Consider the following 18,821-nt stretch of genomic DNA (forward strand, 5'->3'; position numbering starts at 1 on the left):
GAAGTAGTTGGTGAACCAGGCGAGGCAATCATTTGAGAAACCAAGGCTGTCGAGTCTGCCGATGAGGATGTGGTGATTGACAGAGTTGAAAGCCTTGGCCAGATCAATGAATACGGCTGCACAGTAATGTTTCTTATCGATGGCGGTTAAGATATTGTTTAGGACCTTGAGCGTGGCTGAGGTGCACCCATGACCAGCTCTGAAACCAGATTGCATAGCAGAGAAGGTATGGTGAGATTCGAAATGGTCGGTAATCTGTTTGTTGACTTGGCTTTCGAAGACCTTAGAAAGGCAGGGTAGGATAGATATAGGTCTGTAGCAGATTGGTTCAAGAGTGTCCCCCCCTTTGAAGAGGGGGATAACCGCAGCTGCTTTCCAATCTTTGGAAATCTCAGACGACACGAAAGAGAGGTTGAACAGGCTAGTAATAGGGGTGGCAACAATTTCTGCAGATAATTTTAGAAAGAAGGGGTCCAGATTGTCTAGCCCGGCTGATTTGTAGGGGTCCAGATTTTGTTCTTTCAGAACATCAGCTGACTGGATTTGGGAGAAGGAGAAATGGGGAAGGCTTGGGCGAGTTGCTGTGGGGGGTGCAGTGCTGTTGACCGGGGTAGGCCAGGTGGAAAGCATTGCCAGAAAAATGCTTAATGAAATTCTCGATTATCGTACATTTATCAGTGGTGACAGTATTTCCTATCTTCAGTGCAGTGGGCAACTGGGAGGAGGTGTTCTTATTCTCGATGGACTTTACAGTGTCCCAGAACTTTTTTGAGTTAGTGTTGCAGGAAGCAAATTTCTGCTTGAAAAAGCTAGCCTTGGCTTTTCTAACTGCCTGTGTATAATGGTTTCTAGCTTCCCTGAACAGCTGCATATCACGGGGGCTGTTCGATGCTAATGCAGAACGCCATAGGATGTTTTTGTGTTGGTTAAGGGCAGTCAGGTCTGGGGAGAACCAAGGGCTATATCTGTTCCTGGTTCTACATTTCTTGAATGGGGCATGCTTATTTAAGATGGTTAGGAAGGCATTTAAAAAAAATAACCAGGCATCCTCTACTGACGGGATGAGATCAATATCCTTCCAGGATGCCCCGGCCAGGTCGATTAGAAAGGCCTGCTCGCTGAAGTGTTTCAGGGAGCGTTTGACAGTGATGAGTGGAGGTTGTTTGACCGCTGACCCATTACGGATGCAGGCAATGAGGCAGTGATTGCTGAGATCTTGGTTGAAGACAGCAGAGGTGTATTTAGAGGGCAAGTTGGTTAGGATGATATCTATGAGGGTGCCCGTGTTTAAGGCTTTGGGGAGGTACCTGGTAGGTTCATTGATCATTTGTGTGAGATTGAGGGCATCAAGCTTAGATTGTAGGATGGCTGGGGTGTTAATAAGCATGTTCCAGTTTAGGTCGCCTAGCAGCACGAGCTCTGAAGATAGATGGGGAGCAATCAGTTCACATATGGTGTCCAGAGCACAGCTGGGGGCAGAGGGTGGTCTATAGCAGGCGGCAACGGTGAGAGACTTGTTTTTAGAGAGGTGGATTTTTAAAAGTAGAAGTTAAAATTGTTTGGGTACAGACCTGGATAGTAGGACAGAACTCTGCAGGCTATCTTTGCAGTAGATTGCAACACCGCCCCCTTTGGCAGTTCTATTTTGTCTGAAAATGTTGTAGTTTGGGATGAAAATTTCAGAATTTTTGGTGGTCTTCCTAAGCCAGGATTCAGACACAGCTAGAACATCCGGGTTGGCAGAGTGTGCTAAAGCAGTGAATAAAACAAACTTAGGGAGGAGGCTTCTAATGTTAACATGCATGAAACCAAGGCTATTACGGTTACAGAAGTCATCAAAAGAGAGCGCCTGGGGAATAGGAGTGGAGCTAGGCACTGCAGGGCCTGGATTCACCTCTACATCGCCAGAGGAACAGAGGAGGAGTAGGATAAGGGTACGGCTAAAAGCAATAAGAATTGGTCGTCTAGAACGTCTGGAACAGAGAGTAAAAGGAGGTTTCTGGGGGCGATAAAATAGCTTCAAGGTATAATGTACAGACAAAGGTATGGTAGGATGTGAATACAGTGGAGGTAAACCTAGGTATTGAGTGATGATGAGAGAGATATTGTCTCTAGAAACATCATTGAAACCAGGATAGGTCATCACATGTGTGGGTGGTGGAACTAATAGGTTGGATAAGGTATAGTGAGCAGAACTAGAGGCTCTACAGTGAAATAAGCCAATAAACACTAACCAGAACAGCAATGGATAAGGCATATTGACATTAAGGAGAGGCATGCTTAGTCGAGTGATCAAAAGGGTCCAGTGAGTAGTGAGGTTGGTTAGGGTCACGGCGATTCAGACAGCTAGCCGAGCCATCGGTAGCAAGCTAGCATAGGATGGAGATCTGTTTTTAGCCACCTCGTGCGTTTCCGTCGGTAGGATTAGTGGGGTTCCGTGTGGCAGGGGGGGATCAATCCAATTCGCTAAAAAAAACAATAGATATAGTCATAGAGGCCCAAGAAAAAAAAAAAATAATAATAATAATAAATTGTCCGATAGGTCTATTCAGATAGCAGCCGATAAGACAGCTAACGATTAGCGGACCGCAGATGGGCGTTCAGGTAACGTCGCGACGGAGGTGACAGCCGGATAACTCCCTTGGGTAGATAACGTCAGTAGTCCAGTTGTGAAGGCCCGGTGGGGCTCCGCGTTGGCAGGAAAGGGTCCGGATAGGTGATTGTAGCCCAGGAGTGACTGATGGAACTCTTCAGCTGGCTAGCTCCGGAATAATTGATGTTTGCTCCAGAATCGACGTAAGCCGATAGTCACACGGATAGCAGCTAGCTAGCTGCGAGATCCAGGTATAAATGTCCAGAGTTAGCGGTTGAAATCCGGTGACATGGAGAGAAAAATAGGTCCGGTAGGTTCCGGTCCGAGCCGCGTCGTACAAAACTGGCGAAATATTTTCGAGCTAAATGATAGCTGATGACCACAAACCGTGATTAGCTGAATACTAACGATTAGCCAGTAAAGAAGCTAACTAGCTTCTGATTAGCTTCTGGTTAGCTTCTGGCTAGATTCTGGATTAGCTTCTGGGCTAGCTTCTGGCTAGCTTCTATGGAGGATTACAGATTTGAGGTAAATAATACTTTCTATTTTTTAAATATAAATTGGTGAGGCGGGTTGCAGGAGAGTGTTTTGAAGATGAGTTTAAGGAAAATAAAAAATATATATAAAAAATGTATGCAAAGAAAGTTGTAAATATATATATACAGTATATATATATATATATATATATGGGACACGACCAGACGAGGACAAAAGACCTCTGAACTGCTCTATGCCATCTTGGAGTGCGAGTTATGGCCTGAGGAAAACTCCTGTTCCTAGTCATGTGAACCAGGGTAATCCTCCCTCTGCCCTATAAGATGACAGTGTGTGATTGACAGCTGGCCATGGCTTTACACCGGCAGTGGGATGGCGGGATTTGGGGAGGTGTGGAATGGAGGGATTTGAAAAGGAGAGAAAACGGTCACTGGCCCTCACTGAAGGTGAACAGAGGATCATGTGTCATATTTCCAGCCTGGAGAGTTTCCATCTCTCTAAAATCCCACTTTACGTCTGCTTCATTCACCCATTCATCCTTCTATTTATTTTTCACTCTGATTCTCTCTTCTCCACTATGTGATGCTCTATTCCATTACACTCCTCTCATCTCACTTTTCTTCCATTTCTCTCCCCCACCCTCCTTTCACGTCTCTTATATCTTCTATGCTCAACTTAGATACTCCTTTTTCTCCTCAGTCACCTTTACTTTCCAGGCCTGTCCTTACCATTCATTTACCCTCTTCCCATTTTTCTTCACCCCTCATCTCCTACTAGTGTTGCACGGTATACCGAAACTTTGGGACAGGCTAGCGCTAGCAATGAGTAAGTGGAGCAGGCACGGTGCACTCTTACTATAAGGGGACCCCGTACCAAACCACATGAAAAATGGTTTGGTACTAGAATTTTTGTTAATTTCGGAACTTCTATCAAACGTGTCTCAGGTCGTCTACTGATTGAGAGACTATCAAGTCTGTCTATCTGCGCAGCCGATGTCCCCTTATCGTGTGAGTGCACCATGCCTGCTCCACTTACTCATTGCCAGCTCTAGCCGGTCCCGAGGAACCAACGCACTTACTGGGAGTCTTGGGATGCATCACCACTCATGCTGCACGGAAGATAACACACTTGAATAATGCAACACGACATGTAGAAGTGAAACAACTGTTCATTACTGTTCGCAAAACAATGTCCATTACAGGCTAGAACACTTTACAATGCAGGAATATACTGGTAGCTTCCAGCATTGTAGGCTAACTTTCCTTGCTAGCTTACAGCTGAAGCAAACATCAATTTACTACCCTAGTAAAGAGTTTGTGAGAATATGCTAAACATTGCAGATTTCCAAACTGGTTGTGACCAAAAACTTTATGAATTCACTTCATCTCCCCCGCTTGCCTCACATCTCTCCCAGTCAAGATCATCTTTGCTGAGCTTCTAACTGTGTGAAGGACGTCATGGGTCTTAAAGAGACAGCACACACTTTTATATAAGAAGATCAGTACAATAAAATAAGTCCCAAATGGAAGGGAAACAGATTGTTTTTCATCTGTAGCCCCATGAAATCAGCCAAAACAAGCTCAATAACTCAATGCATGCACAAACTCCCATTGAAGATGCATTCACCTGTATTGTGAATAAGCCTAGGCTACATCTTGATTCACCTTGTTTATCAAAAGATTTACCATAGAAATAAATTATTAACATTATGTTGTTATGTAGTTAGATTGGTAAAAATCTGCCTTCCCCTCTATCTACTCTCCTTACACCTTTCCTCTCATCATCACTCTCTCTGACTGACAACGAGTCACATTCTGTTGCAGGTACATTGCAGGGATCCCCTCATTGTATATCTGATTGTGTTTCTGGAGGGCTGTTCAAGTCAAGAATGCACACTGAGTCCAGTTTGGAGCATTCTATTGTCCCAATATCCACAAAATCCTACACAGCAGCAATGAGACACACAGACATCCGATGAATAGTCTCTATCAATCAGTAACTATCTGTGTGTGGGTTAATCAGAGGGATTTGTGTGTGTATCCCCCAGTAAAGTATGAAGAGAGAAGGAGCTTAGGACTGACTTCTAACCCCATCTGTCTCCACCCTCTGTGGCCCAGTCAATCTGCGTGTGTGTGTGTGTGTGTGTGTGTGTGTGTGTGTGTGTGTGTGTGTGTGTGTGTGTGCATGTGCCTGCCAACCCCCTAGCTAAGTAGAGCATACAAGATATAAGAGAAGTGAAAGGTCTGTGTGAGCCGGTGTCGATCCATTTCAGCTGTTTTGTACGTTGTGACTACCGTGGGTCTTACATAACCCAACACACATCATTGGATACAGGTATCACACAACGTCTGGATTGATTGGCACAAACAGAATCATTAGAGAGAGAGCAGCAGAGATTGGTAGACAGGCCGAGACAGCATAGCAGAGTTGCAGGCAAGCTTAGCGCATAACAATCTCATACTGTATAATCCACAAAGAATCCTGCCTGCAATTGGATTCCATTGAAGTGGCAGAAAAAGCCACCGTTACAGACAACCGGCTATTACCAAAAGCTACAAAACATGTTACTCTATGCTTACAGACACAACATATTTAAGTAGAAAATGTATAATAGGAGGTGTACCTGTCGATTTATTTCAAGGCCTACCTTTAAACTCAGTGCTTCTTTGCTTGACATCATGGGAAAATCAAAAGAAATCAGCCAAGACCTCAGAAAAAAAATTGTAGACCTCCACAAGTCTGGTTCATTCTTGGGAGAAATTTCCAAACGCCTGAAGGTACCACGTTCATCTGTACAAACAATATTACGCAAGTATAAACACCATGGGACCACACAGCCGTCATACCGCTTAGGAAGGAGACTCATTCTGTCTCCTAGAGATGAACGTACTTTGGTGCAAAAAGTGCAAATCGATCCCAGAACAACAGCAATGGAACTTGTGAAGATGCTGGAGTAAACAGGTACAAAAGTATCTACATCCACAGTAAAACAAGTCCTATATTGACATGACCTGAAAGGCCGCTCAGCAAGGAAGAAGCCACTGATACAATACCGCCATAAAAAAGCCAGACTACGGTTTGCAACTGCACATGAGGACAAAGATCGTACTTTTTGGGGAAATGTCCTCTGGTCTGATGAATAAAAATATAGAACTGTTTGGCCATAATGACCATCGTCATGTTTGGAGGAAAAAGTGGGAGGCTTGCAAGCCAAAGAACACCATCCCAACCGTGAAGCACTGGGGTGGCAGCATCATGTTGTGGGGGTGCTTTGCTTCAGGAGGGACTAGTGCACTTCACAAAATGGCCTCATGAGGCAGGAAAATGATGTGGATATATTGAAGGAACATCTCAAGACATCAGTCTTGGTCGTAAATGGGTCTTCCAAATGGACAATGACCAATGATGATGAAAAAGCTTGTGCGAGCAAGGAGGCCTACAAACCTGACTCAGTTACTCCAGCTCTGTCAGGAGAATGGGCCAAAATTCACCCAACTTATTGTGGGAAGCTTGTGAAAGGCTACCCGAAGCGTTTGACACAAGTTAAACAATTTAAAGGCAATGCTACCAAATACCAATTGAGTGTATGTAAACTTCTGACCCACTGGGAATGTGATGAAAGAAATAAAAGCTGAAATAAATAATTCTCTCTACTATTATTCTAACATTTCACAATCTTAAAATAAAGTGGTGATCCTAACTGACTTAAGGCAGGGACATTTCCGACTTCAACTGTACACTGTACTAGATAATAAATGAATATGTTTACTTTCATAGTCCTAAACTAACATCTAACAGCACCCACAGTCCTCCTCCACACCTTGACCGTATCTTGGCTAAATTCCACTCTAGCCTGGTGCTGGCAGCCTGGTACTCACTTCCTCATCATCATCAGAACTCAATGGGCCATAATTCTCCACAGCAGAACCATAGCTACTGCTTCAATCACAATGCAGAACCACAGCTATTGGTCCAATCACTACTGTTGCACGATATTCCAAAACGTCAGTACTTTTTTGATACTGAAAAACGGTTCGGTACTAGAAGTTTTGTTAATGTCGGTACTTCTGTCAAATGTGTCTCACGTCATATAGGGATTGAGAGGATCGAGTCTGTCTAATCATTTGTCTGAATCTTCTCAAGGGGGCTGTAGTTAGGGCTGGCACAATTATTGTGTAATCGTGTAACTGACAATTACGGACAACAACTGTGAACTATGAAAAATATATTTATAATCATCTTAATGCATTAATTTTAGGAGAAAGGAGTATTCAACTTTATATTCAAGTAGGTATAGTTTACCCAATAGCAGTTACTAATTTTTGCATGAAATTGGTAAAGTTGGTATTAATTTTACGAGCAGAACGGCACAGTCAGAAGGAAAAGCTAATTTCCCAAAAGTTCCAGAGTCAAAACCATTTGTTTTTTTACGCGGGGTGTCACCAAAGCATTGCTGTATTCATGAGATACTGTCTGACGTAGCTAATTTTGACATTTTAATCGTTACCCAGAATTCCATAACCGTCATAACCCTTGCAGGTGTAAGATAGCCAGGCTAGTGGCTACTTGTGCTTGCGCATGCTGATGACAAAGCGCCAGCAGCTTTTGAGAAGCAAGCCAGAGGGGAGAGAAAACTCCGACAGCATGGCTTCTTCTAACAAAAACATCATACCTCCACGCGGGCAGTTTGATGACCAAAATGGTTCCAGAAGGGAACTGTGAGAACACTTTGGAACTGCTTACAGAGCAGATGGTAAAGGTCAGCCCAAAATGTGTTACAAAGCAGTGCAGTGCAAGGGAGGTTTAGTTGTAAAACAACATGAAAAGCAGTTTTACACATGACATTTTCATTGTAATGTTATTCAACTGGAAACTCAATTCAAATTGTTTTTGAGTGGCTATGACATATATGACCAGTCAAACCTTTTGGAACACCTACTCAATGAAGGTTATTTGTTTATTTGTATTGTCTTTATTGACTACATTCTAGAACAATAGTGAAGACATCACAATTGTGAAACAACACATATGGAATCATGTAGTAACCAAAAAAGTTTAAACAAATCTAAATCTATTTTATATTTGAGATTCTTCAAAGTAGCCACCCTTTGCCTTGATGACAGCTTTGTACACTAGGCATTCTCTCAACCAGCTTCATGAAGTCATCTGGAATGCATTTCAATTAACAGGTGTGCTTTGTTAAAAGTTAATTTGTGGAATTTATTTCCTTCTTAATGCGTTTGAGCCAATCAGTTGTGTTGTGACAAGGTAAGGATGGTATACAGAAGATAGCCCTATTTGGTAAAAGACCAAGTTCACATTATGGCAAGTGCAGCTCAATTAAGCAAAGAGAAACGACAGTCCATCATTACTTTAAGACATGAAGGTCAGTCAATCCGGAAAATGTCAAGAACTTTGAAAGTTTCTTCAAGTGCAGCCGCAAAAACCATCAAGCGCTATGATGAAACTGGCTCTCATGAGGAACGTCACAGGAAAGGAAGACCCAGAGGTACCTCTGCTGCAGAGGATAAGTTCATTAGAGTTAACTGCACATCAGACTGCAGCCCAAATAAATGCTTCACGGAGTTCAAGTAACACATATCAACACCAACTGTTCAGAGGAGACTGTCTGAATCAGGCCAGGCCAGGTTGGCTTGTCATAACAAAGGGGTTAAATACTTGTTGACTCAAGCCATTTCAACTTTTCATTTTTTATTCATTTGTAAAAATGTCTAAATACACTTTGACATTATGGGGTATTGTGTGTAGGCCAGTGACACAAAATGTCAATTTAATCCATTTTAAATTCAGGTTGTTACGCAACAAAATGTTGAAAAAGTCAAGTGGTGTGAATATTTTCTGAAGGCACTGTAGATGAATAATGAATCTTAGGTCTAATGAATGAAATTTACCAGATATGGCCATAGATTAGCAAATTACCCTGTCATTGTAAAAGTATTGCATGCTCTGCGTCTCAGATAAGGTTTTGCATAGGGATACTGTAAGATTAGCTTCTGTTATTTAATATGGTGTTTTATTTTTTAAAGAAATTCAATATAGAATATAAGATATACTATGTGTTATTTTAGTTGTTCAACCAGTCATCAACATATTGTTCAATGTAAAAAATAAAAAATAAAGCCCCGTGGTTATTCTGTTATTCTGTTATTCTGTGAAAGCTAACATGCTTTCTTTTCTTTGCCGTGGTATAACTTTGGCATTGAGTATCATTCCGGTAACGAGTATCGTGATACTAAATCTGGTATCGGTAATGAAGTAAAAATTCTGGTATCGTAACAACACTACTAATCACAACGCAGAACCTCATCTACTGGTCCAATCACAATGCAAAACCCCATCTACTGATCCAATCAAAACAGCCATCATTGTTCCTCCAACAGCCCCTAACAGTGTTTCATCACTAAGGATCTTTAATGCACATTGTCCCTTTGCTAGTCCTTCTAGTTCCTGTTAGCAGAAAGAAGCTGGCAAAGTGCTATAGGATATCAATTTTCCCCCAATAAAGCGCAGGTTGCAAAGCTGCCGCACCTTCGTGGATCGTCTCTGTGTTGTTTAATTGAGTTTCGATCAGAGACTGTTACTCGGAGAAGCACTCACTATCTGCCAGACACACACACTTACATAATATATATATATATATATATTTATATATATATATATATAACAATTAGCAGCAGCCAGTGATTTTGAAAGGGCTTAAAGGGCAATTCCACCACTTTTCAACCTCATTTCATTAGGAAAACGGTGCATTTCATCTACCTGATGACATCATCAAAAGTTCAAACATTTTAAAGACAGTGATTTTATAAAACACTATGAGATTCGCAGTGAAGTGGGGAACAAGAAAATACCTAAAACTAAAACTCACGGCAGGTTTTGAAAATCACTGTGTTTTTTAAAACTTTTAATCCTACCCGGTGATGTCACAGCAGCATTGTTTTGGACCTTTATTCTTGCATTTTTAACCACAGATCATAGAAACGCATTGTTTTCACATATGTAGACACTGGGTTGGTGCTGGAGACGATAAATATGAGGTTGAAAAGCATCGGAATTGCCCTTTAACTGGAGAGTTAAGTTAAAAGGCTTTAAAGGGATTTTCAGGAAGCCGGGTTTTGGACACGGTAGCTCAGAAACCTGTAATTGGTGAATCCTCCTTGTCTCTGAGTACCGAGACTCAACTAAGGCTGAAGAAACCTTTCATTTGTTAATCAATCCCCTCCTTTCAAAGAAAACTAACTCTTATACTATTATTATTCGAAACAGAAGTGTGGATTTTAAATCCGACTTTTAGAGAGAAGGGAATGAAGAATTGAAAGTGCTATAGTTAACTGTGTAAAAAAAGATTACGGAGTTTGACGCTTCAACAACAGACCATACTGATTGTCTGTTTCTGTCTGATTATATCTCATATTTGATATTTTTCAGATCAAGAGTCTTCCATGACTTGTTATCATTTAAGCAGTGGAGCAGTAATTCGGAAGACTTTCACTGCAGCAAAGCTGGTGCTACATCTGGGGTACATAGTTACACTGTTGCAAGTGCAGAGTAGGAAAAAGAAGATGGATTCCATCGTTTCCCTTCATGGACCTTAAAGACCTAATAGCACTGAATTGGTGAAAGCTGCTTACACATGTCTAGTTCATAGTTGTATGGTTGTTATAATTGCCTCTCCTCATCTCTTCCTCTTTATCTCTCATCTCTCCATGTCCCACCCTCGTCTCTTCCTCTCACCCTCCTCCCCCTCTTTCTTGTTCCCCCCCGCCCCCCCACTTTCTCTCTCTCTCTCTCTCTCTCTCTCATTCTCATTCTCTCTCTCTGTCTCTCTATCTCTCTCTCGCTCCCGGTCCTCTCCATCTCCACTCTCTCTCATTAGTCCAGTGCCTGTCATGGAGAGTGTCTGTGCTGGAGCACACAGTCCAAAACTACACACCAGAGAACCATCAGATGCCTACCAGCTACACATCAGAGAGACAACCAGCAGCTAGCCAGGCCAGCCGAGTCGCATCGCTCTCTCTATCTACCTCGCATCTCGCTCCAATGGCACAGGACAGAGAAGGGATATTTTAAAGAACTAGAGGGCGGAGAAAGAGAGAGGGGGGGGGACAGGGAAAGAAGATAAAAAGTAGAGGAAGAGAGCGAAAAATAAGATAAATTGGACCAAGAGATAAACTGAGATTTCTGAAATGATTGTCATTTCGGTTAAGGGAAGGGAGTGAGTGTTAACCATTCACTTTCATGCAACCCCCTTTCTCGCCCTGCGACCACATGTTCATTTTGACACCTCTGTCTGGCTGAACAGCATGCTACCTGTTCCACATGAAGCTCTCTTCATCCCAGCATGACAATTCAAGATGGTTGAACCAATGCTTTGGATCCTGCCAAGCCCCCCCTCTCTACCTCCCTCCCTCCCTAACGCTAGCTCACAGCAACCAGCCATTCCGCACAGGCTTTATCTCCTCTAAAATAATCTTTCAGCAGGATCAACAAGAAAATCTGCTGAAATGGGATAAAGAGAATAGAGGGGAAAATTATGTAAAAAAACAACAATAATAAACAGCAAAATCCACATCCGGGCCGGGCTTCCTGGAATGACCCCAGATGTTGCTCAAAGCTGATGATCTCAAATGACCTTTAACTCCATACTGTGCCAATAAGAGCTGCTTCTCAATGCTCTCTGAAGAGATGACGGTACACTGAATGACTAGGATGGAGTTGGCCCTAGACACTGAGCTAAGGTTAGTTTTGTATTCCCCCCTCTGATAGTTAGCATTAGGATCTACTGAGAATGAGCTGTTCCTAGATCTGTGGCTGGGAGAATCGTCTCCCCAGAGCAGATTAAAAGGTCCTCGTTGACCTTTGGGAAATACTAAAGCTAATTGGGGTAGCTTAGAAAGGGCACATTATATTGCAAAGGTCAGTTATGTGACATAAGGCTACAACATGGGATCACATTAGCTTTTACAAATATCCTACTGTACAACAACGTTCAAAAATCCCGGTGGAGTGGACCCATCAGAGTGTGCATGTTTGTAACAGCCCAGCACTAGCAAACCTCAAATCAAATTAAATGTTATTGGTCACATACACATATTTCGCAGATGTTATTGCGGGTGTAGCGAAATACCTGAAGTAACTAATCAATGAATAATCATTAACAGAATCAGAGAGCTGGGTTCAAAAAACTAAACAGATCAAATACAATGTGCACCCTGTGAATTCCCAGGACCAGGACGTCTTGCAGTTGGTTATGAGTAGACATAGATGGGGGACTTAATATCTCCATGCCCTAGACATGATTTGGAATAAAGAAAGGGACTGAGGAATTAGTCAAACCAAATACTAATACAACATGTTAACAGCTACCATTTTATCCATGAAAATAGTTGAACAGGTACAATAATATCCATAACAACACTACCGACCGACTCCCCACAGTTTCCCTGTGGTCCTCGTTCTAACTACCACAGTGCCATATCAACCGATTCAGGGTTATCACACCCTAGCTCAGTAATGTCACTTCATTCGCACGGGGTAAAGTTTACATCTTTATCGGCTACTATCAGCTCCTCTATGGCAGAGACCTGAGAGAGTAGGCCGTAAAACGTCTGATTACCGTGCCTCCTCCCCTCACTGGCACAGGGGGATCACGACTAGTGTATTAGCGGTGACGGCTGCTGCTGAGTGGCTAGTGGTGCAGGAAGGCCTGTGAGGACAGGGGCGCTGACATTATGTTGGAGATAAAGCATTGCAATGACGATGTGTCTCTGACAAACAGACACGCTCGCGCGCACACTTACGTGCACGCACCGCATACACACAGCGCTCCTCAGTGGCTGACAGTTGATTCCCAGCTGTTATTTTGTGTGACATACACACATATACAACTGCAGGTGTAATAAAAAAAGCATGCAAATGCATTCTGATGCACACACACACACACACACACACACACACACACACACACACACACATTCATATAAAATAACACATCCGCAGGCTTTAATAAAAGGCATGCAAGCCCTCAACAGCTCAGCAGCAGAAAAGTACAATCTTAGGAAATAATTGGGCTGACGGGTACACATAGAGGGAAATTAACGAGGTAGAAAGAAAGGCCCTTGTACACCTGCCAGTCAATCAGCAACCAAACAACATGAACTACATGACAAAGGCAACAAATGTCTTGTAAGCATTAAAAACAGAGCCTGTGGCAAGGTAGTCTGTCGAGCTATGAAATAGAAAATATGCAATGTTCTTCACACTTCACATTAAAACAATCAACCTTACAGAAAATAAACAGCAGTCTTAACTGCACAGTACAGTATAGGGATTCTTACCTGGTACAAAACTCCCCTGAACAACCTCCTTGTACGCCCACCATCCCTCATGTATTTTAGGTACATTTGGCTGAGCTGTCGGAGAGGAAGGAAACAGAGAACATGCATGTCAATCAGATGTATGTTAATTAGAGACAACACCTGCTGTGTTCACATCGCTGACTCTACTCCTTCATGTAAATGTTCCATGTTGATCCTCATCCTTTCCAGCCAACCTCTCTAACCTTTTCAGGAAGAGGCCTTGGCAAACAAATACTCCCTGAAGACAGGCAGAGAACAAACAGAACACGAGATTGGAAATCCTACACACAAATCACACATACTGGTACGTATACAAGTGTAAGTACACGCACACACACCTTCCTCGCACATTAGTCTGGAAATGCATTCTGTTATGTTGTGCGCAGTAAAAAGCCCAGATTAGAGGAGGGCTGGACTTTATAATTGAGGTGAATAGGTAAAGGTCCCGCTAAAAAGGGAGGGTTGAGACCCAGAATTACCAGAAGAGCTTTGGGGATATTGCTTTTTACACCTCAACTTGTTTTGTTCATTCAGTTGCACTGGGAAGGAAGGCTTAATGGAGGGGCTAGAGGTTGCCTTGCCTTACCTCTGCGTAATGGAAGTACGGGGTGGTGGGTGGTTCTTATACCGCCTTCGAAGAGGGGTCTAGCCTACCGCTAGACTAGGTGCAGGTTCAATTACATAGAGAGGATGGACACAGGAGTGCAAAAACCTTCTTTTCTCCCAGGCAATCAACTGGACAATCAACAGCTACCCGTCTGGCAGAAAGTCTGAAGTTTTACCTCCCTGCGGGTGTCGAACAGCATAAGGCCCCCAAAAAATGGATCTTAACCATCCTGACTGGCCGCTGACTGGTTTCTCCAAATGATAGATTGCTTTTCCCCTTCCGATGTAAAATGAAGTGGAAGTAAACACCAGCCTTGATACCAGAGTCACTGAACATTGCATAGTGAGTCAGTGTTTCCACTATTATAACCTATTATAACCGACATGTCCATGTTGCCTCTCTGCAATATAATTAAAAACCAAAAACCCATCATGAGACAGCAACACAATTGCAGTGTAAAGAGTTCGGGTGAAATTGAATTGTTTCAGATAGCCACTGAACAATGGCTATCCGGCTCAAAGGACCAATCCTTCCAATTCTTCCATAGCTATAACTACACTATTGCAGTGAATTCAACAACGTTATAAGGTGTAAATAAGAGTCTCCTCCACTGTTCCATAGGTGTCTCGACAGAAAGAACTTCCACTGAAAAACACAGTCAGGGCTAAGAACCAATAACGTGGCCTCCTGTGTATGTGTCAATGCATGTGTGTGTGGGTTTAGGGATCCTAGTAAAAATAAGGAGGGGCTGGGCCTCCCGGGTGGCGCAGTGGTCTAGGGCACTGCATCCCAGCGCTAGCTGTGCCACCAGAGACCCTGGGTTCGCGCCCAGGCTCTCTGTCGCAGCCGGCCGCGACCGGGAGGTCCGTGGGGCGACGCACAATTGGCCTAGCGTCGTCCGGGTTAGGGAGGTTTTGGCCGGTAGGGATATCCTTGTCTCATCGCGCACCAGCGACTCCGTGGCGGGCCGGGCGCAGTGCACGCTAACCAAGGTCGCCAGGTGCACTGTGTTTCCTCCGACACATTGGTGTGGCTGGCATCCGGGTTGGATGTGCGCTGTATTAAGAAGCAGTGCGGCTTGGTTGGGTTGTGTTTCGGAGGAGGCATGGCTTTCGACCTTCGTCTCTCCCGAGCCCGTACGGGAGTTGGAGTGATGAGACAAGATAGTAATAACTCACAATTGGACACCACAAATTTGGAGAGAAAAAGGGGTAATTTAAAAATAAATTAATAATAAAAAAAAAAGTAGGGGCTTTAGAGGAAGCTGCTGATAAGCTGCAGTTACCACAGAAAATACTGCATAAAGCCACTGTATCTCTCCAGCTCTTGGCACAGATACCGGTCTACACATAAAGTCTAAAATAATTTTGATGAATTCAAAGCTACTTTTCAGATAGCCTGAATCTTGGGCCAAAAATGATTTACTTAGGATCCCTAGTGACAACATTTTTCTCAGAATCAACTCTGTTTAGGGGAGCTGTACTTGTGAAAGCAATCAGTTGAATGGAGGAAGGAATGGAACCATCACATTGAAGCGATTTCTTTGTTTTGTCATTTCTAATGGGTGTAATGAGCAAGCCTATCCATGTTAATTATTCAGAACTGTCTGAGACAGACAGCAATAATTTAAAAAATTCTGGAACAATTGGCCGCCATATTCTGTGGCAGTGCTCGCCTAGAGACAAGACATCATCACTTCCTGTGTAACAGCGAGACAGGGGAGAGGAGGAAGAGTAACAGAGCGAGAGAGGGAGAGAACAGTATCAGGACAGAAGGGAGGGATGAAGGGAGAGAGAAAGACAGAAAAGTGAGAGAGAGAGCTGAAGAGAGAGATTGGGAGAGTGAGAAAAGAGAAAAAAGGGAGAAAAGAGAGGGCTAGACAGCAGGACAGCAGAAAAGTTATGTTCCATTTCCCACACTGCTTGGCTGTGGCCCCGAAACACACTTACTGGCATCAGCAAAAAGGAAATGCTTCCAATCTATTAAAGGATATGCAGACGGGACCCTGAGGGGAGGAAGGGAGGGAGGGATGGGGGGATGCATATGGCAAAATGATAGATCACTGTTAATTTCACCCGCCCCTAGCTGAACCCAGAACAGTGATGATCATATATGGTGATCATATGAGTGAGGCGCAGCAGTAATTTGTAGTTTAGATGCTGAAAACTAATGTGTCAGTATTCACATCAGGATCCATCTAGACTCCAAGCAATCAATCAAGCAAGGTCACGTGTCAATATAAGGCCAATATCCTTCTCCCGTCAAGATGATCAGTAGACTGACAGGAGTCATTAACCTAATTAATCTTTGTTCTATGTAATTAAAACTAGAAACCTTTATATAAGGGGTGGGCAACAGGCGGCCCATGGGCCTAAACCGGTCCGCAAATGATTTTATTTTAGCTCCCTAAAGTTTTTATCAAGAAATTATTAAAGAAAACACTGTAAAATCACCAGGAATTTAGCAAAATAATTGTTTAATTTAGAAACTCGTATCTCAATGTAATTCAAGGTATAATATGATCGTTATTTTTTGCCTTTTTAGGCAAGTTGTGGTCAATTTGCTGTGTACAACGTATTATAATTATGTTCCTGCCCCCGACCATCCGCTCCGACAAAAATCATCCCTTGACTGAATCTAGTTGCCTATCCCTGCTTTACAGGGTTAAAAAAACAAATAAACTTCCAATGCAAGACAATGGCTTACTAAATTTTCAGTTGTTTCAAATGACTGGTGACAGGTTTTCAGTAAACTGGTCTGTAAAGAAGTATGGCTGATCAACTCCAATAACCTGATAATTTAACATTTTCTATTGTTCAGAACTGAGTCATCGTTAGCTACGTGCTTTCCATACCCATGCAACACTGTGTGTGCGGCCTACCCCGGCCTAGCCTGGCAAGTCCCTACCAACCACCTATAAACACAAGTAGACTGTAAATAAACAATTAATTTTCATATAATTGTCAAAAACTCCCATTAATATTCATCAAAATGCACTTGCAATCCACCTGTTCAGCCATGCAGAAAAAGACACACACACACACACAGAGAGAGAGAGAGAGAGAGAGAGAGAGAGAGAGAGAGAGAGAGAGAGAGGGAGAGAGAGAAAGAAGGGAGATTGAGAGAGGGGGTAGGATAGACAGGAGGAGATAAAGAGAGGGCAAGGGACAGAGAGAGAAGGAGGAAGGGAGATAAATTAGATAGATAGATAGATAGATAGATAGATAGATAGATAGATAGATAGATAGATAGATAGATAGATAAAGGGGATATTATATATACAGTGGGGCAAAAAAGTATTTAGTCAGCCACCAATTGTGCAAGTTCTCCCACTTAAAACGATGAGAGAGGCCTGTAATTTTCATCATAGGTACAAAATAAGTATTTGGTCAATAACAAAAGTTTATCTCAATACTTTGTTATATACCCTTTGTTGGCAATGACAGAGGTAAAATGTTTTCTGTAAGTCTTCACAAGGTTTTCTCCACACTGTTGCTGGTATTTTGGCCCATTCCTCCATGCAGATCTCCTCTAGAGCAGTGATGTTTTGGGGCTGTTGCTGGGCAACACGGACTTTCAACTCTCTCCAAAGATTTTCTATGGGGTTGAGATCTGGAGACTGGCTAGGCCACTCCAGGACATTGAAATGCTTCTTACGAAGCCACTCCTTCATTGCCCGGGCGGTGTTTTTAGGATCATTGTCATGCTGAAAGACCCAGCTACGTTTCATCTTCAATGCCCTTGCTGATGGAAGGAGGAATTCACTCAAAATCTCACGATACATGGCCCCATTCATTCTTTCCTTTACACTGATCAGTCGTCCTGGTCCCTTTGCAGAAAAACAGCCCCAAAGCATGATGTTTCCACCCCCATGCTTCACAGTAGGTATGGTGTTCTTTGGATTGCAACTCAGCATTCTTTGTCCTCCAAACACGACGAGTTGAGTTTTTACCAAAAAGTAATATTTTGGTTTCATCTGACCATATGACATTCTCCCAATCTTCTTCTGGATCATCCAAATGCTCTCTAGCAAACTTCAGACGGGCCTGGACATGTACTGGCTTAAGCAGGCGGACACGTCTGGCACTGCAGGATTTGAGTCCCTGGCGGCGTAGTGTGTTACTGATGGTAGGCTTTATTACTTTGGTCCCAGCTCTCTGCAGGTCATTCACTAGGTCCCCCCGTGTGGTTCTGGGATTTTTGCTCACCGTTCTAGTGATCATTTTGACCCCACGGGGTGAGATCTTGCGTGGAGCCCCAGATCGATGGAGATTATCAGTGGTCTTGTATGTCTTCCATTTCCTAATAATTGCTCCCACAGTTGATTTCTTCAAACCAAGCTGCTTACCTATTGCAGATTCAGTCTTCCCAGCCTGGTGCAGGTCTACAATTTTGTTTCTGGTGTCCTTTGACAGCTCTTTGGTCTTGGCCATAGTGGAGTTTGGAGTGTAACTGTTTGAGGTTGTGGACAGGTGTCTTTTATACTGATAACAAGTTCAAACAGGTGCCATTAATACAGGTAACGAGTGGAGGACAGAGGAGACTCATAAAGAAGAAGTTACAGGTCTGTGAGAGCCAGAAATCTTGCTTGTTTGTAGGTGACCAAATACTTATTTTTCACCATAATTTGCAAATAAATTCATTAAAAGGATTATTTTTTCTCATTTTGTCTGTCATAGTTGAAGTGTACCTATGATGAAAATTACAGGCCTCTTTGATCTCTTTAAGTGGGAGAACTTGCACAATT

At 42.9% G+C, this 18,821-nt stretch overlaps 1 protein-coding gene across 4 annotated transcripts in view; it reads right to left on the reverse strand.

Moving 5' to 3' along the window:
• The window catches only part of LOC110498737 (carbonic anhydrase-related protein 10), a 318,800-nt gene that overhangs the window by 242,673 nt on the left and 57,306 nt on the right, over positions 1-18,821 (reverse strand). For all 4 annotated transcript variants that reach the window (XM_036955731.2, XM_036955730.2, XM_036955728.2 and 1 more), the window contains exon 3: positions 13,447-13,521. In XM_036955731.2, coding sequence (XP_036811626.1) covers positions 13,447-13,521 — 75 coding nt within the window. The remainder of the gene's footprint in view (positions 1-13,446; positions 13,522-18,821) is intronic.

The sequence above is a fragment of the Oncorhynchus mykiss genome, chromosome 20, assembly GCF_057628025.1.
Source record: "Oncorhynchus mykiss isolate SJ-2025 chromosome 20, ASM5762802v1, whole genome shotgun sequence".
Classification (NCBI taxonomy): Eukaryota; Metazoa; Chordata; class Actinopteri; order Salmoniformes; family Salmonidae; genus Oncorhynchus; species Oncorhynchus mykiss.